At 41.7% G+C, this 27,948-nt stretch overlaps 1 protein-coding gene across 8 annotated transcripts in view; it reads right to left on the bottom strand.

Annotated features, from left to right (window-relative positions):
- sorl1 (sortilin-related receptor, L(DLR class) A repeats containing) overlaps window positions 1-27,948 on the bottom strand; it is a 310,404-nt gene that overhangs the window by 70,472 nt on the left and 211,984 nt on the right. For 7 of the 8 annotated variants that reach the window (XR_014090459.1, XM_081614355.1, XM_081614354.1 and 4 more), the window contains 10 exons: window positions 25,870-25,980; window positions 25,526-25,657; window positions 23,507-23,638; window positions 23,266-23,400; window positions 23,022-23,174; window positions 21,178-21,333; window positions 10,842-10,970; window positions 9,947-10,073; window positions 9,698-9,867; window positions 4,872-4,984 (listed from right to left, as the gene is read on the bottom strand). Coding sequence is in view for 7 of the 8 variants with exons in the window: in XM_081614355.1 (XP_081470481.1) it covers window positions 4,872-4,984; window positions 9,698-9,867; window positions 9,947-10,073; window positions 10,842-10,970; window positions 21,178-21,333; window positions 23,022-23,174; window positions 23,266-23,400; window positions 23,507-23,638; window positions 25,526-25,657; window positions 25,870-25,980 (1,358 nt within the window). In the remaining variant the exon portion in view is untranslated. The remainder of the gene's footprint in view (window positions 1-4,871; window positions 4,985-9,697; window positions 9,868-9,946; window positions 10,074-10,841; window positions 10,971-21,177; window positions 21,334-23,021; window positions 23,175-23,265; window positions 23,401-23,506; window positions 23,639-25,525; window positions 25,658-25,869; window positions 25,981-27,948) is intronic. The other variant, XM_081614352.1, reaches the window with a different exon arrangement.

Here is a 27,948-nt window from a genome sequence, read left to right as displayed (position 1 = left end):
TAGCTGCTAGCTAACAACTTTACTAGCAAAGCAAGATAACTAAAAAGCTTCTTCCCTGTATCGTTAATAATAGCAGTCATTCTTCAGTATTGCTTATGTGTGGTAATGTGGCCTCAGTTTTCCTTTTTTTTGGAGTTCTATCTATGTTTCTTATATTGTTTTTTTTTGCTTGTTATGTTTTGAAGTTATGTACTTTCTTAGGTTTAATTGAGTTAAACTTTTGAGTTACTGTTTTGCATGTTTTCTGATTGGTTATTTTTGTGGTCATGTGCCCGGATACCTGGAGAGGCCCACTGCACCGGCACAGGTGCTATGAATCTGCTTAACTAGCATGGAGACTGGGAAGGACAGAAGAAGGCAATACGAGGCTAGAAAAGGAGCAGAAGGACTTGGGGTGATCGCGTTTTTGGAGCTGAAGGACGGTGGACTAGAATGGGGGACTGGTCGCCGTTGAGGAGCGAGCGGCTGGATCTTTGACGAGGTTTGCCAGGAACTGGAGGATTTAAGCGGATCGAGCCAAGAAGGGGTTGAGAGTGGTGGAGGACCGCGCCCTTTCTTCCTTGCCCAGCTAAGACAATTACAAACTTGCTTATTGACTTATCGTCAAGGACTGCCTGCACCTCTTTCTCTTTTGATTATTGTCTTCTAAATAAATTATTGTAACTTTTATGGGTTCGTTGTGAAACTGTCCACAATCCCTGCAGTTATTTATTTGGTACACCACTCGGGTGCCACATGCAATACGGGGCAGATCGCCCGTCCAAAACCGATCATCTCCATAATGGATATTTGTCCGATCTTCTAATTTCCTTTGCTGCATAACGTACATTACATTTATTCTAGCATTAGGTAAATGTATCTTGAAGGAGAATAGCACTTAAATAAAAGTCCAACAGGGATATTCATTTAGAGCAGTGTTTCTCAACCTTTTTCGGGCCAGCAACCGCTAGCCTTTATCCAGGTTCCTCACCGCCCCCCACCAAAGAATTTGTAGGCTACTTTGCACTCACTATTATTTTATTATTAATATCACTATTGTAGATGTTTTGATTTTTATGCTTGTTTCTGTATTTATCATCAAAAATAATTTCTCAGAGAACAAAAAAGCCATGGGAATAGAAATTATTTTTACAGGTGTCTACAAAAAATGCAATTCAACTTAAAATTGGTAGGCCTAACAGCAGCCAATCAAAGTGGAAAAAATATTCTTGTTCTGTGCCATTTTCTAGTTGTTAAATATTACACAAAATGACCTGATAAAAGATGTATAACAATGCCAGTTTAAACTTTGAACTATTTGCAGTATGACAGTTCTCTGTTTTTGTACAACATAATAAGCCCTCCGGTCACCTTGTTACCTTTGACCTTTTGCCTATGACGCATGACGGAATTGCCCATCGCACAGTGAGATAAGGCAGCTAACTGCGGAGCTCAACGTAGCGAAAGTTAAAATATGGATAGAATTGTAACTACATTAATCATAACTCTTCTCTTCAGTTTCTGTCTGTTTCTGGTGGTGCAGCTCTGTGCTGCCTTCAGGAGAATGGGACATCAGAGTATCATCCATAAAATTTAATCCACATGGCATTTATTGTGCAAACCAGAGCTTTCAGTGGAAAAACAAAAGTTCCAGGTCCTTTTAATGCCATACAAATATGAGACAGAAACATGGATTATATCTTTATATAGATCTGTCTATTAATTTCTTCTTAATCAAATCCTAATGAGTCAAATTGAAAGTGTCACGGAGTCAACAGCTTCATGACAATAACATTGACATTGAAAGTAATATTGAAGAAATATCAAATCTAATTAAAAACATAAATAAGTGATAAGTTATTTACTGTTATGGACTGTAAGATATATTTATTCTCAGTACTAGATATGGTCTCAACAAACCCATGGCACTTCAACAATATTATTTTACCTTTTATCTGGAAATAGTGTGTTTATTCTTGCCAAACATTCCTCTGTATTAAGTATTGCTCTAAATGTCTTGCCATACCAGTTTATTCCTCTGTATTTACTTTAGTTTCTTAGTTTATTCTTGCATTTTGTTCTTCATTCATTTCCATTTAGTTTTCTTTGATTAATATTATTTTCTCTTGGTTTATTGCTATGTCCACTTTAGTTTCTTTCCTGTTGCTGGATGTATTTTATAGTTTATTGACGTTCACCACCAGTAATCTTCACTCATCACCTGCTGCGCCGCCTAATCGTCATGTGTTTCACATCATGTGTTGATTTTTCATTGTTAAGCGTCAGATTCTGTTTTTATGCCATAATTCACATCTAATTCGTCGCTCCGTTTTATGTCCAGCTTCTCCTGTTTCAGAGTTTTGTGCAATGTGCGCGTCGTTTTTTGTTTTTTTTTACTCCATATGGTGCGCAGCGTTCGGGAAACGTATCGATGGGGAAAAGGCAGACTGACATAAACCTTTTAAAATGGAAACAATTGCGGTATTCCGATTATTGAAATTTAAAAGTGCTGTGGTAGTACCGTTGTTCTATCACACCCGTTTCATACCGGACCACTTACAGCACCGGTGTTAACACTATAAAATGAACGCCCTCTATCGTGATATCACCCGAGGAGGGATTTCTTTATTTAAATGGGTTCATTTTTCAGAGGGATACACGGTGAGGATATCGTGATTTTAGTAATTACATGTTTAAAAGAGCGATTTTCTATTGTCCTTCCATGGAAGCGTGCAGCTTTCAAACGGAAATAAAACACTTTTTAATATAAGTTGCTGCTTTGACATGATCACAGAACTGCCAAAACATATGTACAAAAATACCAGACAAAGTGCATCACAGCAATGTCATCAGCCGGTGTAACGCTGAACTGATGCGGTGAAGCTACCAGTAGCAGGAATGGAGCTGCCCCAAAAGCTAACAAACACTGAATATAAGGAGAGCTGCCATCGATACCGTTGCAGCCAAGCATGGTTTAATGTTACACAATACAATTTTCCCAAGTTGCTCAAAGTCTAAACTGGTACTGTTTTGCATATAAGGTGTAAAGTTTACCTTCGACCAAAGGAATCCCTTTAGTAAAAATTTCCGCCAGCGTCCCCTGCCGTCCTCTGAATGCCCCCCGGTGGACGGTACCGCCCACGTTGAGAACCGCTAATTTCTAATTAAAAATAACTCACCCTGAACTATCATGATATATATAATGTATGTAATAAAAGTGTGTCGTTAATGAAGGGGAAAAAACTCAATACAGACTTTAAGTAAGTTTAGGGTCTGGTTCACAGAGTATGGAGTACATTTTTCCCCCCCAATTATTCAATGAAAAAAAATTAAAAATAACCTCAGTTAAGTAAAATAAAACCGTAATCAAAATCTTTGGAATTGTTTTGTTTAAAAACCTTTTTTTTTAATTAAATAACTAATTTTTGTCTCGTGAACTTGAAAAGTTATTTGCCAAACACAAACTTTTATTTGCACACATCAGAAATCTTTCCTTGCGATTTTGGGCCCTGCCCACTACGTCATGTGAGAATCACAAGCAAAACTTTGAGTCACAAACAAAAACTTAGATTAGCAAGAAAAGATTTCTGACATGTGCAAATAACTTTGTTTTGCAAATAATTTTTTCACTTTGAGACAAAAATTTGTGATTTTAATTTTTAAAAATGGGGGGTTTTTAAGCAAAACTCAGTAGGCTTTTCTCATGGTGACATGCATTAACAATTACATTTTTTCTTTCCACCTTCTTTATATTTTAATAGTGTAATTCTGTAAAGACAAAATATGTCTGGTGGTCTAGCTCTGATTTACATATCTTGCTAAATTGCGGGTTTGAATATTGCAATACTTTCCTATAACAAAATAGACCTGCAGAAAGAAATAACTAATAAAATATCTTACATATGCATAGTTGTATGCTTTATGCAGAGATGTTCCTTAGCTTTGATTGTATATCTCACAATTTATCATTGTTTATTAAACTCTGAAAGCTTGTTAAAGCTTTGTTAATATTTTGTCCTAGAATGTGGTTAGATGTGCCCCCCTTTCTTTTTTTTGAGCACCTGCCCCTTTAGTGGTCTCTGCACGGCTCTGATCAGGATTAAGTTGTCAATATGCTTCCGGTTGGACAACAACTTCAAATATGTAAGCTAAGCTCCACCGTTAGCCTCCATGTTTACTTCGGCAAACACTGAGCACTTCTTCTTTTTATAGCGGTTGGCAGAACACTGAGAACACTGACGCTATTGCGCCCTCTATTGCGCATGCGGGACACTTTCAGGTCATTTGCCCGTTCAGACTGCAGAACACGTACAGGTTGCATATGTGCGGCAGTGTGAACGGCCCGGCAAAAAAATCCGATTTGACAAAAAATCGGAATTGGGTCACTTCAGGCTGAGGTGAATGGACCCTAAATTTGGTCACACCCTCATCATGTCTTTGTCAAAGCCAAAGCCTGCAGTTCATGTATTGGATAAATAATTAAATGTTGATGACATTTGAGGATATTTTTTAAATGGTTTTTGTGGAATCCTTTAGCGGCCCAGCCTCACCCAGACTCTGCCTCTAGTGGCCCCCAGGTAAATTGAGTTTGAGACCCCTCTTTTAAATACTCTATCAGTTCAGAATTGAAAAGTCTATAGGAAGTGAAAAACTTGGTGTAATCGTCCTTTAGCTATTTCCTGAAATGGAAGCTGCATTGGGAAACCAACTTCAGCTTCATCCTTTTGAGGATTTTTGACACGTAACACATAAAATGATTTCTATATAAAAGGAATCCCCCAACAACTATGCATAAAATGCCATTGAATACCATCTTCAAGTTTTTCAAACTAATAATAACAAAAAAAGAAAACTGGACAAATTGAAACTGAGTGTGACTGAGAACCACTTACAATGTACTCTCTGATAAGACCGTGCCTGTTGTCAGGGGGGCTCCAGGAAACCTTTACTGTACCATCCTCATTACTGTCACAAGTCAGCTGCAGGTTCCTGGGCGGGTCAGGAACTGCTCCACATTAACACACAAACACACATACAGCCATCAGGAGACAGAAAGGTGTTGGACATTCACAGTGAAATTGGCTGGAGACTGGAACTGAGACATCCATCCATCCATCCATCCATCCATCCATCCATCCATCCATCCATCCATCCATCCATTTTCTTCCGCTTCATCCGGGGTCGGATCGCGTCGCGGGGGCAGCAGCTTCAGAAGGGAGGCCCAGACTTCCCTCTCTTCAGCCACTTCTTCCAGCTCCTCTGGGGGAACCCCCAAGTGTTCCCAGGCCAGCCGAGAAACATAGTCCCTCCAGCGTGTCTTGGGTCTTCCTCGGGGCCTCCTCCTGGTTGGACGTGCCCGGAACACCTCACCAGGGAGGCGTCCAGGAGGCATCCTGACAAAGATGCCCAAACCACCTCAACTGGCTCCTCTTGACATGAAGGAGCAGCGGCTCTACTCTGAGTCCCTCCCGGATGACCGAGCTTCTCACCCAGCCACCCTGCGGAAGAAACCCATTTTGGCCACTTGTATTCGCAATCTCGTTTTTTCGGTCATGACCCAAAGCTCATGACCATAGATGAGGGGGGGAACGTAAATCGACCGGTAAATTGAGAGCTTTGCTTTTTGACTCAGCTTCAAAAAGCGAAGCTCTTCACCATGACGGACCGGTACAGCGCCCGCTTCACGGCAGACGCTGCCCCAATCTGCCTGTCGATCTCCTGCTCCCTTCTTCCCCCATTCGTGAACAAGAACCCAAGATACTTAAACTGCTTCACTTGGGGCAGGACACTCCCCCTGAGCCGTCTTGAGCCTTTTCTGGCTCAAGACTATAACCTCGGGTTTGGAAGCACTGATCCTCATCCCGACCGCTTCACACTCGGCTGCGAACCGCTCCAGCGAGAGCTGCAAATCACGACTTGATGAAGCCAATAGGACCACATCATCCGCAAAAAGCAGAGATGTGATCCTAAGGCCACCAAAATGGATCCCCTCAACACCTCGGCTGCGCCTAGAAATTCTGTCCATGAAAGTAATGAACAGAATCTGTGACAAAGGGCAACCCAGGCGGAGTCCAACTCTCATCGGAAACGAGCCCAACTTACTGCCAGCAATGCGGATCAGACTCTGACACCGGTCATACAGGGACCTGACAGCCCGTATCAAAGGGCCCGGTACCCTATACTCCGGAGAAGCCCCCCCGCAGAGTCCCCAGAGGGACACGGTCTAATGCCTTCTCCAAATCCACAAAACACATGTAGACCGGTTGGGCAAACTCCCATGCACCCTCCAGGACACTGCTGAGGGTGTAGAGCTGGTCCAGTGTTCCACTACCAGGACGAAAACCACACTGCTCTTCCTGAATAAATCACTATCCGACGGACCCTCCTCTCCAGGACCACTGAATAGACCTTGCCAGGGAGGCTTAAGAGTGTGACATTTTTACGTTAAATGAAGGACTAACTGGTCAGAAACATCAAAATCTCATTTTCTAATCAGTGAATACACAGTACCAAGGTGCCACCAGATTCTACCACTCTTTGGTAGAACTGCTGTTAGTGAAAGAGACTCAAAGCCAGCTGCTTTAAGTGTCAGTAAGGGGTTTCAAATGATTATGTAAGATGATACTAAGATGACAATTTCAAACCCCTCCGTGATTTCTAAGTGGGAGAGCTTGCAAAGTTGCACGGTGTTCAAATACTTATTTTCCTCACTGTATTCTGAAGGCGCCCCAGTGTATCTGAACTCTGTTTTAATCACGTAGGTCAGGCTGTGTTCATACTAGCATGTGGTATTTGTACCACATGCTAGAAAAGTTACTGCTTTACAACCCATTTTTAGACACAATATGCATTGTTTTGGACCAAGTTTGACACATTGATATGTGACTTAACCATTAAGCATATGACACAATGATGACAAAACCTTCATACGAACGCCGTGTTTTAATACCGTCGATCACGGTATTCAGCTATTCGTGAGGATGGCTTCAGGCATTATCCGTCTTTTACATTTTTCGAGACTCCAGTTTGGAAAATGGAATAAACTCTATTCCACCCTCCAAATGCTCTGGGTAAAGCTTGTCTTGTGCATGTTTCCTACTGACAACTTTTAACCATTTTTTAAAAATTATTTTCCACCAAATCACTATGACCCCAGCACATTTAATAGCAAGCAATCAGCAAATCAGTAGCCAGACCAAAGCGCATGATAGACCCAAAAATGTTGTTCTCCGGGTTATGGGCGTTTTCTTCGGGACAAATTGTGTCAAACCCAGTAAATTGACTGGCAGGTGCCACCATGTCAATTAAACATGTGCGTGCGCCTCACATTCAAAGAGCGAAAAAAAGGTGTAGAAACACCCCAATGACCCCTCCACTTCAAAACTGAATCTGGCGCCGTTGCCTTAGTGAATTGACTAAAATTGTTAAAAAGTTTAAGTCTTTTTCATGCCCTATGGACACCATGCCCAGTCATTTGTTTATAAATGTCTGACTGTATTGGTCCATGTATTGTTAAAATGGTAAATGCGTCTCTGATGTTTTCCTATCACTCTGAAACACATCATCGTCCATTCGTTCACTAAAAAGAGTAACCATTTATGTCTAAAGTTTTGAGAAAGTTGCTTATGTTCAACTGCAGACTTATCTTGACCTTGACAAAACTGGTGAAAAATTTCAGTCTGATTTAAAATTGTGACAGCCTGGAAACTGTCCTTTTAAAAGTTTTAAATAATCTATAAATTGGTTCCAATTCTTTTCCACTGACAAGCCACACATTAACCATTTAATGTGTGGTTCAGTTCTACCCCAGGTAGTGAGCTTTTCCATCATACAGTCTGTTCCTCACTAGGGTGGACAGCAGTTGTGGTTAACTCTCCCCCTGATGTTTGAAGTAACACTCAGGAATTGACTCAAATAAACCTAGATGTTTAATTTCTCACTCAAACATAAGGACTCAAATCAGCTGATTATTTTTGGGATACAAATACATATAATTACATTATGGCACTTTATTTTCTTAAATGTGTAAACATTTGAATTTAGGTAATGTAATCAAAAGAGAAAAACAGCTACGCATGAACTTTTTTTTTTTTTTATCCAAAGAAAAACTAAAATCGACATCACAAGCTAATATGTAGTTCTGGTGTTTCACACTGTCTGCGTAAAACTGTAGCCAAGTCAGAAAGCTGACCAAGCTTCACTGTTCTCTCTCTTCTTCATTGCTGTTTGATCTTCAAAGTGATTAACTGCAATTAGCAGAGCTGCTAAGTCACGTCCATTCTGCTGCACAACTTACAGCATGTGTTCCAGGCGGTGATCCTGATTAAATTCATAGCTGATTCTCCGTATTGAGCAGCTCTCTGACAGGAGACGGCATGTCAGAGGGCCACAGTCTAACTTTAATGTTTGCAGTGTTCAGTGACGTAAATTACAAGCCAATCAACGAATGCGGTCAGCTGTCAATCAAATCCTTTCTGTGCCATACCTGGCTCAGTTCCACTCATAAAGTAGGTACCAAAAACAGCCAGTCAAAGTTGCACTGGATTTGTCAATGGAAAAAGAATCTCGCCGCGGTAGACCAGGACCAAATCAGTTAGAGGCAGTCTAGTGGAAAAGCACCTAAACAGAACTTTTTCTCTAACTCTAGGACAGCATTCCTCCTTGGTTTGGCGCACCTTTTACTAGCTCCTTGTTGTTTTTCGGGTAACATTTAAAGTCTTATTGATTGTTGTTAAGTGTCTAAACTCTATCAGTTCTTCTTACTTAAGAAGCCCCACTCTTACCCTACACTCCACCCAGAGCCCTAAATTCAACATCCTTCAGTGGTTGTCCCTAAAGCCAGGCTAAAAACTAGAGGGGACAGAGCATTCTCTGTGGAGCAGTCTGTTAAGCCCCCTCAGTCAGTAGGTCAGTTTAAGACCAGACTGAAAACATATCTATTCTCTCTAGCCTTCAACAACAGCTAAAGAGAAAATATCTGCAGCTAAAATTAAGTATTGTTTTAGTTTTTATTCATATTATTAGTTTTTGATATTTTCTAATTGTCTTTGTATACTGTGATATTGAGTTTGTTGTGAACAGTGATAGCTCGAAATCACTAGGAATAGTTTGTTAAAATTTGACATAAGTAAAAGTGAAAAATGGCCAAAATTTACCTTAGTACCCAAAATGGCCGCCTCCCTGTACTTTTTAGGGGTACCTTCAAGAGACTTTTTTTCCTTGATTTGAGGAGATCTACCTAAGTACCAAATTTCAGATCTCTATGACCTATCTCACGTTAGGACACTGTGTACAGCAGTTTTTCCACGCCCATTTGCGATTCCACTAGAATTCAAAAATTTTAGTTGAGGAACAATTTTGAGTGACGTTTGGTGAGTTTCTGAATGTGTTAAAGCCTCGAAAAAGCTGTATCTTTTTGCGGAAAAATAATAAGAAGAAATCCTGCGGTTACAATAGGCCTTCGCAGCACTTCACTGCTTGGGCCTAATTACAAAAGAAAATAGTAATGCACAGTGACTTGGATAAGCAACTTTAATCTGTTTACTGGATTTGAAATAGTGATGTGTTAGATTACTTGTTACTGAAAAAAATGGTTTGATTAACACATTACTAACATCACTGTTTGTGAAGCACTTTGGTCAGCTGAGGCTGCTGTAAATATGCTGTATAGATAAACTTTGACTTGACTTAAAATGAAGGCAGGTCATGAGACACTCACATCCCTCAGGCGTCCTGATGGTGATGGCCTCATTGGTCTTGTGCAGCTTGTTGAGACACTGAGTGAGAACCTTCACCTGGTAGGTGGTGTCTGGTTTCAGCACAGTCAGTCTGTAGCTGCTTTTGTTGCTGTGGGTGTCCATATTGGTCCACTCCTGCGTTCCCACCAGCCTGAACACAAAAGCAAGCATCTGATTGGGGCTAAGCTCAGCAGCACAGACGTCAGATGGTAGCGGTCCACCAAGCTCACCTGTAGTTTACAAGAAAGTAGCAGGAGTTCGAGGGGAGGTTCTTGGGACGAGACCAGATCAGAGTGATGGCTCCAGAGAAGTCTGGGGTCCACTGGAGGTTCTGGACTTTGTAGACAAGTGTGTCCACTGGGAGATCAAGGGAAGAAATCGGAACTATGTAATCCACAAATGCAAACAGCAGGAGGCAGCACTAGACTATTTAAGGCACCTAGAATCACCCCATTCCGACCAATTCTCCAGGATAACTGGGTTATGATAGCTTTGGGTTTTTTATTATATCTTAGTTAGTTGTGACTTTTTATTTGTCTAATTAGTTGTAATTGGTTCGTAGAATGTGTTGGCTAGTTTTTATTAGTTATTAGTGAAATATTGTTTCTAATTAGTTTTTCACACTTGGTTAATTTTTAGGTGCAGAACTAAAAAGGTCAAAGCATTGCAATGTTATCATGTATACATCAATCAGAATACTAAACAGAAGAAACCCTTTTCAAAAAATTTATTCAATTCTTATTGAACAGCAAGTGAATCTGGTGTTTTTTCCCCAACACCAGAGTCCGTATTAGTCCGTATTATTTTACGGACTAACTCCTGCCTGCAGACATAAAATGCCATACTAATGTCAAATAGAAGATTTATTTGACATCAGTTAGAAATGCCAATAAATAGATTCAAGAACACAAAAACAAAGGACATTATACATAATTTCAGCATGTTTTAGTTAGGTTTATTAATGTGCAATATAGTTCCAGCTGGTTATAATTTTCCCCCATTAATTACCAAAATTTTTTTCATGTCAGCTAACAAAACAGTTTTCTCAATTTCAGTTTTTGTTATTTGTTAGTACCAGGGAACAATAATAACCTTGCAGGATAAAAAAAAAAATCAAAAACCTACTCGTGCAGTTTTCTTCGTCGCTATGGTCCAAACAGTCCAGGTAGCCGTCACAGCGCTCGCTATCCAACACGCAAAGCTCACCGTCAGAACAACGAGTTCCGTTGGTGCAGAGCAGAGATTGCTGTGTGGCTAAACACAAACACAGCTCTTACATTAGACTCTTGTTAGTACGTTACCTGCTCCTGACGACAGCTGAACATAACAAGGATGAAGAAGACAGAAAAACAGGATTTTTTAAATTATGCAACTGTCCTTCATGTTTTTGATTTCAAAATTTCACACCTTTCAGAATCAAATTCCTAAATTCTTTCTACAGTTTTTTATAACAGTGTGGACATTTTGAGGAACATATATTCACCTTCAGTGACTTCAATAGTTAGCACTATTCTTGTAAAAAAAAAAAAAGGTCTGTATTTAGTTGTTTGGAAAAAGTAAATCTTTTCATTTTGTGGCATTTTTTTAACCTTCTTTTTTAACAACACTATAGAGAAAGACAGATTTATGAAAAAAGTATGAAAGTTTTGTGCATGTGTGTGCTGTGCTGCTTTCAAACTATGTGCCTATTTATAGATAAAATGGAAAAAGTATACATTAGGAACAGTTTAATAGAGCAAGTTAACTGCAGCATTCTTAAATTTAACTTTGAGCTGCCAAATGAGTATGATCATATACCTATAGTTTTTGTGAACAAAATTTCCTAAGTAGAATGTGGATTTAAAGTGTCAGATTCCAGAGCACAAGAAATTCTCATCTTCTTCCAGATGTTAGTAGTGGAGCTGCGCCGACTGCCTAGTCTTTCCTGCCCATATTAGTCTGCAGTGTGGCCAACCACTTTACTGCTCACATAGGCTCGGGCACGAACATAGTAAGCAATGTTCCATCTTTTTTCATTGCCTCGATCACTGGCCGAAGTGCCTTCAAAAAGATGTTTTTCATGGCTTTCCATATGCTATCCCTATACACAGGGGCGCAGTAAAGGGGGGGGAAAGTGATGACAATTCTAGAGACTCTGAACAACAGGGGTCCTCCACAATTTTATTATTTATTTTTTGTTCATAGAAATAAAAATAAAAAAATCGGGATCCTGTCAATTACAAAATTAATCAAATTGTATTTTCAAAGATTGTTTTTAGCAGTAAAAATTTTATGTTCCCACTCCCAGATCAAAAAACACACATCCATATTTCAACTGAACCCCCCTATCTGCGTTAAATGGTTCGTTCCTGCTTGGAGCGCTTCACTGTGACGCTGTTCAGCTGCAGTCAGTGGAAGACACAAACGATTGTGGCAGTTACTATGCTGCTAAGAAAAGTTATAAAGTTAGGTTTTCAAAGAAAAGAGAGAAGGAGAGAAAGAAAAAAGGCAAGAGTGTTAATTTATAACCCAGTTTTTCTCCAAGAGAGGTGGGTAGACTGTGTGACATTATCAACAATTTAGCATAATTAGCTTAGCTACAGACTACTGTTTGCCTCCTTTTCACTAGCATTTGATGAATTAAGGAAAAAAAATTACCAATATATTAATATATTGAACTTGTACCTTTTACCACTTAACAATAGGTGAGTCAGTCAGCAGCATTTATAACCCACATCGCTACTGACCCGTCCTCTCATGAGTGAAATTAAAGCCGCAGTATGTAACTTTTATATAAATATATTTTTTCCACATATTTGTTAAAACTGTCATTATGTTGTGAAAGTATAAGAGGGGTAAATCAGTGAAAAATCTATTTCCTCTGCTTTATCCCAGGGCTAGAAACAATGAGTCAGTGGCAGGAGAGTTTTAGTGCCGTCAATCACAAGCTTATGTGGTGCTGCTCACCCTTCCTCCACCTCGATTTGTGCTGTGCTGCAGATAGCATAGCACAAAACTTTGAATGCTCAGTTTAGTTAGCATAGCTACCAATGACGGCAGATAAATGGCTTCTTGTAATGATAAGTTGTTTCTCCACCATTAGCACATTTAGCAGTGAGTGAATGAACAGTGCTAAAAGCGTCCTACTAGGTTGTGAGTAGCAACCTACTTGCTACTCGCAAGTAGGTTGCGAGTAGCAACCTACTCGCATACTGGATGTGGACTGTTGGATGTTAAATTCCTGAGCAGTAAATATTGTGCTAGTATCAGTATTGAACCAAAGAAAGCAAGGCAAGCCTTTAAAATTGTGACGCTTTTTATGGGTCAAATAGACTCAAAAAATTGTAACAGCAGCTGTGCGGGGGCCCAAACAAATTTTATATCAGGGGGCCCACGATTCCTGGTGGCGCCCCTGCCTTTACGTTCGGGAAGAGAACTGAAGGATGATTCCTCTTGGTCTGTTTTCATTCTCTTTAATGGCCTTTTTGTGGACTGGTTCTTTAGAAGGAGCCCCTCTGGCAAAATATACAGTGGAGAGAAGTCTTCATCATTTGGGTCATCATCCATCTTGGTGTAGTCAAGTCCAGCAGTCATCAAGTTATTGAAGGTGGTAGTCGGCAGGTTTTTGCTTTTTTTTTTAGAAAATCTTTTTCTGTCTTGAAAAAACATTTTTGCTGTCATAAAGGATTGGCTCTCTGTTTAAAAGAATATTGAAAGTTGTGTAGCGTAGTGAGGGGTGAAAAGGAGTATCTGCTCAAGCCACCTTCTTGGTCAAATTTTTGATAGAAGCCGTGACCGAATTCAGGGTCTTGATCCTTCAAAGCACTCAGGTCCGTCAAAGGCCATGAATAAAAGACGACTGGAAGAAAAAAGCTGTGAATTCGGACAGGTCTAGCCTGCACCTCAGTGTAACACATGTTTTTTCTAGCAACCGTGACAGCATGAAGCACAGAGCAGTGAAGAAAAAAATAACTCAGCCTAAGTTTGTTTTTTTGTATTGCTCCTTATTTCTGTATTAACCTTCACCTTTTGTAGTAAAGGTTGTTCCCTAGTAAAAAAAACTGTATTTTGTTTCTAACATATTCAAACATGTATAGCATAGTTCTACAAGGAATAAATATAAGCAAATTATTGATTTACAAATGCAATACTCTCCAGCTCTCTGCTAAAACAGTTAAATAAAGCTACTATGTTTGAAGGCTTAATAATAATAAGTCAAACCAATTTGTTCAGTAATCAATTAAGTACCTTAGTTAACCAAACATTTTACTACCAGATATGATCTAGTCAGATCAATAATAATATCAGTGTTTAATGCAGTGGGAGCAGACATCTCCAAAAATGTTGGAGTAATATTGAGATTGATGAACCGAGCAGATATTTGAGACTTACAACTGGCCTGTCACGATAAACGATAAATCAATTAATCGCACGATAAATTAAACCTATCGACCTCATTTTAATTATTGGCTTTATTGTCTCTTCCTGCCTTTTTTTCTTTCTATTGATGACACTGAGTGAAAAAAGGCTCAATAAAGCTCTCCACTGACCCTCTCTTCCTTAGTGTAATGTCCAGCATTGTCGGCCGATTGTCGGCCTATTTTCAAAACCTGAGACACACATTAGCCAACAGAAATCCTAGGTATAACGGTTCAATCGGGTTTGTTGTGCTGTGTGGTGTCCAGCAACATGGGCACAAAATAATGGCTACAAGTCCAGTTAACTAATTTTAAAATCAGTCATTAATAATTGCTTTACTAGAATGTACCTGTGATGCATAGAGTGAGCGTAAAGTCCTGACTGAATGAAAATCATTATAACCAGTGGCACAACTACACATTATTCAGGTGGATGCGAAAACATAGACCTCTCAACATTGCCAAAAAAATTCAAGTATAAAACTTAACATTCAAAGGCAAATACAGGTTCCATTACAATAAACAATCCAGAGTTACTGAATGAAAACTTCCTGATAGCATGGCGGCTAGCCCATTACTGCTAGTTCTGAGTGGCTGTTTCTGACTGAGCAGAGTAATTATGCAGAGCAGGGAGGAGATCGATTATTTTTTTAGAGATTATCTGTCTCATGTTAGGAATTTTCTGCCGCAACACGCAAACTTCCCCATTCACTCAATGCGTTATAGTTCCACATCGCTTAGGATTTGTTGCTGCGCGTTTGCGCAGAGTGAAGGAAAGAGGAGACCAGCTGCACAGGCAGGCTGCGAAATGAGATGCAGGTGATCGGTATCGGCAACAAGAGCCAATGATCGCCGATCACCGATCATGCACTTTTTCACGAAAATCGGCCGATTATGATCGGTGACCGATCGATCGGCACACCTCTACTGCATACCCACTTTTTGCGCCACTGATTATAACCTATTTATGTCACAACGAATTACAGCTGAACGGGTTCATCAACTGCGGTAGCAATTTGGCTCCAACTTCTCCCCTTGTCATTTCTATATTCTTTGGCTCCAACTTCTCCCCTTGTCATTTCTATATTCTTTGCACAAAATGTTGAATAAACATTAATGTTGTTTCCACATATCATTTCCAATGTCCGCTGGACTTCGTGTCGCGTCTTGTCAGCTGTTTGGGATTTCCCTCAGTAATTTCCCCTCAGAAAGCACGGAGGAGAATCCGCGCTTTCTGATTGGCTACCTGTCACATTCAACAGGCTGCGTTAAGCTCCCAGTCCGGGAAAAACCCTGATTTAGATCGGAGCGGCCAAGACGATCTACCGTAACCCGAAATACACTACAGGATGATCGGTTACGAAATCACCAGCGACAATCTTGGAACGCCCAACGTTCTAAGATTGTCATGAGGGGAAAATGGGGGCAAAAAATCGTGTAGTGTGAACTACTGCATAGGTAGTCGGATGTGCCCATCTTCTCTATTTAAATCTAGTGATTACTGAAGGGCAGTGGTGGAGAAAGTACTCAAAAAATTTACTTAAGTAAAAGTACAAATACACAGACAAAAATGTACTCAAGTAAAAGTAAAAGTACCACATTAACATTTTACTTAAATAAAAGTAAAAAAGTACTGGCTTTTAAAAATACTTTATTAAAAGAAAAGTACTTGCTGAATGCATTACCTAATCGCTAATGTACTTATCGTATTTAATTTTAATACATCAGAAATGTGCCATTTTAATGAACAATGCCACAGATAAAGCATGTTTTTATTGTGTTTACTCTGTAACATAGTTTAGACTTAGATATTTGATTCTACGCATCATAATTTCAGGGATGGAAACATCTCGTCTTCTGTCCTAACAGCATGAACTTCACTTTTTTTTGCCACTAGTGGCATTTATTTTGAAAGAAATCCAACTGGCAGGGGAGGACATGGAATCAAGGAGCCACGTAGCAGAGTTGTAGTCTAGACCACCAAACCCGAGACCAAATCAAGGCCAAGACCAGCACCCCGCGCTTCGTGACACAATAAAATTAAGTGCACCTATCAAAATTGCTTCTCAAATTGATCTGAAAGATCCACATTCCCATAAAAACACCTAGATATTAAATACTTAGAGATGAAATAAATTTAACCAGTATCAATTCAAACTCTTCATTTTGTTTTGCTTTCATCTCTGTGTCACAATCCACAGATGTCTTCTGCCATCCCTAAAAAGATAATGCCCTGGGCGGTTGCCCATATCAGAAACCACAACTGTCTGCACCATTAAACATGGCAATTAAGGGTAAACAATGCTCAACTATGAACACTGTCCAAGGCACAATAAGCAAGAAGTAACCAAGCAGCACCGTGACTGTTTTCATCCTCGCTCCTGCTGCAACGTCTGCCACCATGACAGGAGACGAAAACAAAGAGCAATGAGCATGCTCTGCATTCTTACGTTCTTGTTTTATTTATTTGCCTATTATATATATTAGAGATGTGCCAATCAGGATTTTTCCTGCCGATTCTGATTCCGATCACACATTAGGGCCGATCACCCATGAGGGCCGATCACCGATACCGATCACATAATTATTATTTTTTTAATCATAAGCACTACCGGTTACATTATGTGGAAAAAGTAACCATGAATTCACCTTAATTTAGACAAAAACTTGTTTTTAATAACTTTTCCCAAGAAAAAAACAAAACAGGCATTGTGCAAATTGTACTGCTATCGGTAATACAATCTTTAATACATTGAAAACATATGAAGGCTCTGAAGCAGCTAAAGAATGCAAAAAGTCAAAATAAAACCTTTCAACATTGCCCAAGAAATTCAAGCATAAGACTTAACATTCAAAGGCAAATACAGGTACCATTGTAATAAACAATCCTGAGTTACTGAATGAAAACTTCCTGATAGCATGGCGGCTAGCTGATTACTGCTAGTTCTGATTGGCTGTTTCTGACTGAGCGGAGTAATTATGCAGAAAGGGAGGCAGAGGAGATTGATTATTTTTTCAAAGATTATTTGTCTCATGTTAGGACAGCGAAAGTTTTAATACGTATGTAAAAGAATTTTTTTTAAGTTAGATGCTGCAGCTTTAAGCAGAGGTTCGGTGTGAGAGTCACTACCAGGTGGAGCAGAAGCGGCGCTCCGTCTGAAATATTACTAAGTGTAGCGCGTAGCAGCAGTTCAACAGCGAGAACAGAACCAGTGTCTTACATCGCAGCTTGAAAACTTAAATAATTTTGCAAGTTATTTGTTTAGCTTTCTGACCATCAAGCTAATCCGGGTGAGTGTTTGCAGCTGCTTTACCTGCTATCTGATCGCTCCATGTGTCTTTTTTTTTTACTGCAGTGAGCCTTGATGTAGCCAAACTCCGTCAAGTATGACATTGTTTTTATGCCATATTAGATTCATCGTGTTGATGCATTTTGACGTGCTTCACTCCACGTGCTTCAATTTTCCACCGCAACACGCAAACTTCCCCATTCACTCAGTGCGTTATAGTTTCACATGATTTAGGATTTGTTGCTGCACGCTTGCGCAGTATGAAGGAAAGAGGAGAACAGCTTCCCAGGCAGGCTGCGAAATGAGATGCAGGTGATCGGTTTGTGTGATCGGCAACAAGAGACCGTGATCGGCGATTACCGATCATACACTTTTTCACAGTATACAGACATCATAATCTGCACTCTTTTGGTTTAATGCAGTATTTATTTCTACTTCGGCTTTATGTTGTTTAGTTTTTATTCAAGTACGTTTTTGTTAATGGAGACTGAGAACCCATTTTATTTTTGTTTTTGGTTATCAATTCCAGTGTTGTGTTCTTTTGAAAATAAAGTTCATCTATGGCAGGAAATTGCATGCATTATTACGTAATTTCCATTAAATCAGTGTCAAAAGGTCTTGAAACAATATTATCGTTATCGCAATAATTTTTTGGACAATTAATCACTCTGCAAAATTTGTTATCGTGACAGGCCTACTTACAACGCTACATTATTGCCTAAAAACTATGTAGAAAATCATAATGTGTCGCTTAAAGTGTAATATAGCAAAATAATTTGCCGCTTTTGACTGCCACTGCCTGAACGCCAGGTTTGCCCGCCCCAGACCCATCCTTCAAATCTGGGGAGAAGGACGCATTTGTCGGCCGCATTCAGAGGAGTCTTCAAATTTGAACAGGCCTTGTCGCCTCACCATGATCTAACTAGCCTACAAATCCGACCTTCGAAGGTTGCAGCCTCTGAATTCAGACACGGCTAAAGAATGTTGATTAACTATAAAATCACAAGTGTGCGCAGATAAACACTAGGTGGTGCTAGAGTACCTGCCCCCTTTTTCTTGGACAAAGAGTGCCCATCTGAAATGTTTTAATTTACTTTTTTTTTTTTTACTGCAAAAAGAGTGTGGCAAAGACAGCATTTCTGGATTCATTCAAATATACTGTATGTTACGGAGCTCTCTTATTATACCTGATTATTTTATAGACATTGATGTGTCATTACCGTACTTTGTTCCATTGTTGCCAATTTGATTTTTGTCCTTCAACCAACTGAAGCTGGCCATCCATCCATTTTCTACCGCTTATCAGGGGTCGGGTCGCGGGGGCAGCAGCTTCAGAAGGGAGGCCCAGACTTCCCTCTCCCCAGCCACTTCTTCCAGCTCCTCCGGTGGAACCCCAAGGCGCTCCCAGGCGAGCCGAGAGACATAGTCCCTCCAGCGTGTCCTGGGTCTTCCCGCTGGGACGTGCCCGGAACACCTCACCAGAAAGGTGTCCAGGAGGCATCCTTACCAGATGCCCGAGCCACCTCACCTGGCTCCTCTCGACGTGGAGGAGCAGCGGCTCTACTCTGAGTCCCTCCCGGATGACCGAGCTTCCCATTTCGGCCGCTTGTATCCGTGATCTCGTTCTTTTGGTCATGACCCAAAGCTCCTGACCATAGATGAGGGTGGGAACGTAGATCAACCGGTAAATCAAGAGCTTCGCTTTTTGACTCAGCTCTCTCTTCACCACGACGGACCGGTACAGCGCCCGCTTGACGGCATACGCTGCCCCAATCCGCCTGTTGATCTCTCGCTCCCTTCTTCCCTCATTCGTGAACAAGATCTCCAGATACTTAAAACTCCTCCACTTGAGGCAGGACGACCCCCTGACCCGGAGAAGGCACTATACCCTTTTCTGGCTCAAGACCATGGCCTCGGATTTGGAGGCACTGAGCCTCATCCCAGCCGCTTCACACTCGGCCGCGAACCGCTCCAGCGAGAGCTGAAGATCACTATCTGATGAAGCCAACAGGACCACATCATCTGCAAAAAGCAGAGATGCGATCTCAAGTCCACCAAAACGGATCCCCTCAACACCTCGGCTGTGCCTAGAAATTCTGTCCATGAAAGTAATGAACAGAATCTGTGACAAAGGGCAGCCTTGACGGAGTCCAACTCTCACTGGAAACGAGCCCGACTTAGTGCCAGCAATGTGGACCAGACTCTGACACCAGTCATACAGGGACCTGAGAGCCCGTATCAAACCCCATACTCCTGGAGAACCCCCCACAAGGCCCAAATAGGGACACGGTCGAACGCCTTCTCCAAGTCCACAAAACACATGTAGACTGGTTGGGCGAACTCCCATGCACCCTCCAGGACCCTGCTGAGGGTGTAGAGCTGTTCCAGTGTTCCACGACCAGGACGAAAACCACGCTGCTCTTCCTGAATCCGAGGTTCGACTATCTGACAGACCCTCCTCTCCAGGATCCCTGAATAGACCTTACCAGGGAGGCTTAAGAGTGTGACCCCCCTGTAATTGGAGCACACCCTCTGGTCCCCCTTTTTAAACAGGGGGACCACCACCCCAGTTTGCCAATCCAGAGGAACTGCGCCCGATGTCCATGCGATATTGCAGAGCCAACACAACCCTACAACATCCAGAGCCTTAAGGAACTCCGGGCAGATCTCATCCACCCCCGGGGCCCTGCCACCGAGGAGCTTTTTGACCACCATGGCGACCTCGTCCCCAGAGATTGGAGAGCCCAACCCAGAGTCCCCAGGCTCAGCTTCCCCAACAGAAGGCATGTTGGTGGGATTGAGGAGGTCTTCGAAGTATTCCGCCCACCGACCCACAACGTCCCGAGTTGAGGTCAGCAGCACACCATCCCCACTATAAACAGTGTTTGTGCTGCACTGCTTCCCCCTCCTGAAACGCCGGATGGTGGACCAGAATTGCCTCGAAGCCGTACGGAAGTCTTTCTCCATGGCCTCTCCAAACTCCTCCCACGCTCGAGTTTTTGCCTCAGCGACCACCCTTCGCCCGCCGGTACCCATCAGCTGTTTTTGGAGTCCCACAGGCCAAAAAGGCCAGATAGGACTCCTTCTTCAGCTTGACAGCATCCCTCACCGAAGGTGTCCACCAACGGGTTTGAGGGTTGCCGCCACGACAGGCACCAACAACCTTGCGGCCGCAACTCCGATAAGCCGCCTCAGCAATGGAGGTACGGAACATGATCCACCGAGACTCAATGTCCCCCCCTTCCCCCGGAACGTGTTTGAAGTTCTGCCGGAGATGAGAGTTGAAGCTCCGTCTCACAGGGGACTCCGCCAGATGTTCCTAGCAGACACTCACTACACGTTTGGGCCTGCCAGGTCTGACCGGCTTCCTCCCCCACCACCGGAGCCAACTCACCACCAGGTAGTGGTCAGTGGACAGCTCCGCACCTCTCTTCACCCGAGTGTCCAAGACATACGGCCGCAGATCCGATGAAACGATGACAAAATCGATCATCGAACTGCGGCCTAGGGTGTCCTGGTGCCAAGTGCACATATGGACACCCTTAAGCTTGAACATGGTGTTCGTGATGGACATTCTGTGACGAGCACAGAAGTCCAACAACAGAACACCACTCGAGTTCAAGTGGTGGAGAAGCTGGCCAAAAGGTCAAAAATCAAACATTCAATTTTCTTTCTTTTCTACTTTTTCAGATCTGAAAAGAAGTCAAAGAAAATTCCTGAATGTCTCAGAATGCATAGCAACCCTGTGCCTGCATGTGGTTCACAGAGACTTACGGCAGTTGGCTTCATCGGAGCTGTCTTCACAGTGTGGGTGTCCATCACAGCGCAACCACTCCTGGATGCAGTGGGGGGGACGGTGACACTGGAACTGATGCTGAGTGCAGCGTCCAGGGAATAAAGGAGGGGCCGGGGCCATGGAGCTATTCGCTGCTGTTAGAGGAATAAGAAGCAGAGAATGTTCCAGATTACATGGTTGTGTTCAAAGGAAGCACAACCAGGACGGAATAATGTGGCGGCCCCAGTCGCTTGGCAACACACTAGCAATCTATGAAGCTTCTTTGACATACATGTGTCGCTAATTAAAACACAAAAAAAACACTCTTTTTTTGCTCCCTGTTTGGTTGTCTTCTCCTGTGCTTTCAAGGCAAAAAAGAAAAGCGAAATGGGGACAGATTTTTTGTTGCTCAGGAACTGAGAAGTCAGAGTTTAAGCAGAAGTTTGCCTTTTCGAATAAGCTAACTTTTTTCTAACATCAACCATCTGCCCTACATTCGTACCTTTACTGTGCTTCAACCAAAAGTTTAAACCTTTACAAACACTTTGGTAACATTAGACTCCAGCAGTCACCTGCAGAGCCTAATGTTTTCTCCAGCAAGTTTCTTTTCATTGGGATTTTATCGTCCAAATCAAATTACAGAATACTGGTGAGATATAGTGTGGCACATATTAAAAGCTGGAAGAGCTGCTAAACCCACTGGAAGAGCTGCTAAAGCCACATGAATTAAATCTCTCATTTGTCTTTTTATATACAGCAGAAACATGCTGTGCAGTGCAGCGGATTTAACTTATCATGTAGGGGCGGTCTAAGTTTGTATGAAGCCTTGAGCAGAATTGGATGTATGGGCCCCTCTTGCTGCTAAGAACATCAGCACTACAATCAGCGTTTCAACATGGATTAAGAGAAATATGGGGGAGGGGAGGTAGTTTCATTGGCCAACCTAAGAAGACATCAGTGATAATTGTAGCTTCTTGAAATATATTTGTGAACAAACAAAGCTCAAACTCAAAGATTAAACTCACAGCATCAGATTGTAGCTATGGTAATACAACTATCTATGAAGGTTGTTCTTTGAACTTTTACAAAGTAAACTTGCCAGCTCTTTAACAGCACTGCTATTCTGAAAGAACAAATGTTAAATTTCTACATCTGTGGTCTGTCTTAAAATGTTAACCTTTTTGAAGTTCTAAAGGCCTGAGGGCTTTAACTAGCTCCTGTCCTAATTTGGATTATCAGAGATGCAAGTAATTGATATTTATTTTAATTGTATTTTTGTTTATTTGTTGTTTTTAAGACTCTATAGTTGTGGGTTTAAATAGCCCACAGTAGTCCACTGCCAATGTCTTCCCGCAACATTTATAATAATCCAGAAATATTTTTATATTTCCTGTCAACATCTTTTAATACATAATCAAAGATGTTGGTGGTGGGCCGCCTCGGTGCCCCGACCACCGGACTTAGCAAGTTTTCTGGGGGAAGCCCTGGTGACAGCTTGAACAAATATGCAAAAAACATATTTTTTAATGAAAGTTACAAACTGCAACTTAAATTATTTTAACTTATATTTATAACTTCGAGAAATATTTAGCATTAAAAGTTTTTGTGTACATTTTTTTAAATCACAAAGGAGGTTTTCTAATGTTTGAATTTTTGTAATAATAGCTGGAAATTAGATTAGATTTTAGGGTAAGGGAGTTATGATTAGAAACGTGTTTTAGATTAAATATTTTTTTTTAAATAGTCTCATGGCTATTCCAGCTTTCCGAGGTCCTGTTAGTGTCCTTTGGTGGTCCCCACTCTGATCTAAAAGACGTCTTGAACTGAAGCAGAGGACTCCAACCTGTGGGACATCCTAGTTCATCACTGCCATCAGGACAGTCGGCGTAGCCATCACAGACCCAGGTGTTGATGATGCAGGCTCCGGAGCCACACTGAAAGCGGTTGGGCGCACATGTGATGGGACCAAATGTGACAGCATGGGGAGTAACGTCCCCTGATGGTGAGAAATCAAGGTAAATCAGTGAATAAGCAAAGTAAAACTCATAGGTATTCCAAGTTTTACAGTCTTCTGTAGCTGGTTGTACCTGTACATTGTGCCTCATCTGACCAATCACCACAGTCATTCTCTCCATCACATTTCCACCAGGTAGGGATGCAGCGCATATTTCCGCATTCAAACTGGAAGTATCTGGAGCAGCCTGGCACCTCAGGAATGTGAGCTGGAATGTTGAGAGTTAGTGTAGGTGCTGATTTGGGACATGCAATTATTTTAAAACCTGGATTTGCCTGGATCGATAGTGATCTGCAGTGCAGCGATCTCCTCACCACAGTTGGCTTCATCAGAATAATCTCCACAGTCGTCCATGCCATCACATTTCCACTCTAGGCTCACACACACTCCGTTGGCACACTGGAATGTGTAGGCATCACACACTTTGCCAAACTCAGATGGTGTAGCTAAAAAATAACATGCACAAATTTTATGAAATTTGAAAGAAAATTTTTTCTTATCTTTTGTTGAGGGGGCAAACAAGAAAAGATCTAACAAAGAGGTGCAACTACTAAGACAGGTTCTGCAGGTTTCACCGACTCAAATTTAAGATGTTCAAAGATAATTTTAAGACCATTATGAACAAAATTTAAGACTTGTATCACAACATAGGTGTGATACAAGTAATATACAAGTGTATATATATATATATATATATATATATATATATATATATATATATATATATATATATATACATATATGCCTGGACTTTGGACCTATAGTCCAAAGTCCAGGCAGCACAGAATGAGCAGAAGGCTAAAAGCTTAAAACTGGTAGTAACTGGTAACAAAATAACCAGGGGTAAATGTAGGGGGGTATGGTGGGGTACTGCGTACCCTAAAAGATTTAGTAGGGGTACGTAGTACCTGCAAGAGAATGGAGCGGCTGTCTGCTGTAAAAAGTCAGTGGGTTCACTGTGCAGCCGTGAGTGCGCCCACTAATCAGCTGTGACTGATTAGTTTTTCAAGAACAATCCAAAACACGACTTAATCAGTTAATAAGTGGCTACCCCCACCCCCATTTCATATTGTTTCTGAACTGTTCTTTGTTATAGCAAGGGCGCGATACGTTGATCGCGGAAGGTTTTGAGTCGATCTCGGCATTAGATGACAAACTAAACGCCGCCAGGATGCCGAGATCAGCACGTCCTCCTCTGACTCCTTATTAAAACGTTCATAACTTTATTAAACAACAAAAAGTCAACAAAACGTTTTCAAATTAATGACCTAACGAAAATAATAATCTCAGTGATTATTGTTTCAACAAGGTGTTGGCAATTCTGTGCATTTCGGTTCCATTATCAAAATAACTAGCAGAGCAAAAGTTTAAAATTAACTAATCAACCACCACTGTGTTCATGAGAGGCTTATTAATAAACGCAAAATACATTCAGTTCTAATTGGCACCAGTCATTATCTTGTTGTTGAAGTAAATAGGCTACTGTTTGTAGGTTTGCTGCCCAGTAGTAATACATCAGCTTGGGTAAAGCTATATCCTTCTGTTCTTTGTGTCTCTGAAGGAACTGTCTACTGATTGTGGTGTGTTTATTACTCCACATTAACAAGGACAGCTGTTCAATCAATAAGTCTGAAGAATGATTTTGGAAGAAAAACAGAATACTCTGAAAGAGATACATAAATCTTGGCAATATATTCATTTTCCTTCAAGCTACTTTGCCAGGTAGGGATAGATTTAGGACACTGCATTTCTGGAGGTCATTTTTAAGATTATTAAGCAGAGGAGTGACATTTTTTTCAAAGAGATCAGAAAACGATCAGGTCACATTGATTCCCAATTGGATAACATTCACTCTTTAAGAAGTTCAACTTATATCCTGAAAATTTACCAAAACGGTCTAGCAAATTCATAACGATGAAGATAGAAAATACTGGGTCTGAGATGTAGAACAATAAATTGTCTGTGTGTATAAGTACAGTCGATGTTCTAGCTGTTTTTTATAACTTCCCCTAAGGCTTTGTGAAGTCTTAAGCATAACTGAAAGTGACTCGATAGCTAAAGCGACGAGAAGTGGGCTGAGAGGACAACCGTGCCCCTGGACAAAGAGAAGGGCCTGTTCTCCACTATCTTAGTGGAAAAAAGGCATGGCTATCTCTGGAATAGATGATGTTGCTCTACAGCCTCTCACATGATGTTCTGGATTTTTGTTATCACATGAAAGGTCAGCTTCCTTTGCATTTCTACAGTGGTACAGGGGTATTCCTGGCTTTTAGACTTTGAGGGGTGAATAGTCTGAACATGAATCACTAACACATTTAGAATATGTTGCTCACCACATCCAGCATACGCAGCCTCCTCATCAGAGCCATCCTCACAGTGTTTAATACCATCACACACCAGAGACTGAAAGAGGCACTGGGCACGGTTCTTGCAAACAAACTCCATGTACCGAGTACAAAGGGGATCTGTGGGGGAAACACATGGAACATTTAGGTCAGGAAGGATGAGCTTCCATCTTACTGCCATGTTTCTTTCCTATCTGATAAAGTATCTCTGATTTATTTATTAACCATTTACTTTAGTCGAAACTGTTTAAAGCTGTTTAGTGCAGGTGGCAGGAACACCTATCAGTCACATCATTTTCTGTCATACGTCAGACTATGACAGAAACACTCACCACAGTTGAGCTCATCAGCACCGTCAGGACAGTCGTGGTTCCCGTTGCAGTGTGCTTTGGCTGGCAGGCAGGTGTCATTGGAGCACAGGAAACCTTTACACTGGGTTCCCTCTAACGACAACACAATTGAAATTTATTATTCATTATTTCAAGAACAGGACACTCCTTTGGGGACAGTTGGGACAACAAACCAAACACTGAACAGAGTGAAGGGTGAGTTCACAGCCACATTAGAGAGACTATATAGACCACCTTCTGTCAAATTTTAATCAGATGATTGATTGATGGCCGTGACTAATTGATATTAATTGATATCAAACCCCCCTGGCCCCATGGGAACCTCGTGACCTCCTGACCTTTCCCCCTGCCCCCATGGGAACTTTGCGACCTCCTGACCTCCCTCTGTGACCATCTGTTCATCATTATCTCCTCCCAAACTCATTGAATTACCCAATAGAATCAGAGACAGAGGGTTTGGCCTTTTTAGTGTTTGTTATAAATACTGTCGAAAAAATCAAGCACTCTACTGGTGAGAGTTGTTCGAGAACTTTACAATGTATGGAGCTAAACGAGTTCATCCTGTTGCTGAGAATAAAGAACCTGCCTCCTCTGCAACATCTGATAAGGATTCGGAGTTACCTAGCCCGAGAACATTTGCTAAGATGATGACGTCAACTCCGTTAACAAATAAACATCTGCTTGATGAAGAAGAACCTACAATTGTATATGAGATCCCGATAGCAGTGAGACTGGATTTGGGTCCGGTGATGGACACACCGGCAAGCTCACCTTCATCGCCTGATCCGTCTACATCAGAAACTGTGGATAAAAAAGAAATATTGAGAAGCGGGACTTCTCTTCTATGCGAGACACCAATTTCCATCTACGACAACTCAAGTCTCGGAGCGGGTGCCCCCAAAAGATCGACATTTTATCTGACTCGTGTGCAGATGCCGGTGCTCCAGTCCTTCAAGAAAGACTGGTGTTTAAAACCTCATGGTCTTTGGAGCTCATGGGGTTATGTTTTCCGTTATGAGTCCGGAGAACTTTACCTGTACCAGCTGGACAAGGATGAGGAGCTTGCACCAATAACAAATACATGCAGCCTCACCTATAATGACTGGGCGGTGCTAAGGCTAGCAATTCCTCGCGCCAATGAAAACATTGAATCGGCTCTGAAGCAAAATACAAGAGAAGATGAGCTCGACCTTTGATCTGCAAAGAAAACCAGAAAGCGGTGTTTCCCGACCGATACTGAAATTGGAAAGGGAGAAATTCTCTTCAGTGCAGTGTGGGAATCGAAAACTACTGAGTCTGGCCGCTGGTCCTTACGGGCAAGCAGACGGAAGGGAGACAGCACGAATTCCCCAGACCTGTTTGTGCTGGAGGCATTTAATCTAGATTGTGGTGTATTCAGAACCATGCTGGCTCTCCCATTTGATGCTTGGTCTGAGAAAATGGCAGAAGTCGGGGATCGAATTTCCGAACTGTTCCGAAAATCTCGCTGCTGGCTTGATATTTTGTCAGTGAAAAAAACTCTGACATTTCCTGTCCAGCCTCTAAGGCGGATCCTTTTCTGAGACCTCGCCCACTACCCTATATAATGCGAGAGTTGCAGGGACTCTGACACCAAACCTTTAGAATGGAAGAAGCAAGAAGCTATGGAGTATGGGGGCCCTACTGGGGCGAGCCCAGTTATTCGACAGAGAGCCTCTTCTGTCCTCCATCTCCTGGAAGCTACTACTACACGGATCCGTATCATCCGCCTTCTCTTCTCTTACACTACTCCTCATTGGAATCGTCTCCAGCACTCTCTCCTTCAAGTTTTCTGATACCAAGTACCCTAGCTGAAGAGGGTATCCCTCCAGCAGCAGCAGCAGAGGACTCTGGAGATCCTGCTCCTAGCTACTCCCAACCTCCAGCACCAGCTGCAGAGGACTCTGGAGATCCTGCTACCAGCTACTCCCAACCTCTGGCTGCTGAGGACTCTGGGGATCCTGCTACCAGCTCCTCCCAACCTCCGACTGTAAAGGACCCTGCAGATCCTGCTCCTACCAACTCCCTGCAAGAAGATGAAAT

Source organism: Poecilia reticulata, chromosome 13, assembly GCF_904066995.2.
Source record: "Poecilia reticulata chromosome 13, P_reticulata-male-v2, whole genome shotgun sequence".
NCBI classification, from domain to species: Eukaryota; Metazoa; Chordata; class Actinopteri; order Cyprinodontiformes; family Poeciliidae; genus Poecilia; species Poecilia reticulata.
The sequence above is the reverse complement of the archived record's forward strand: the minus strand, read 5'-3'. Positions and strand labels throughout refer to the sequence as shown.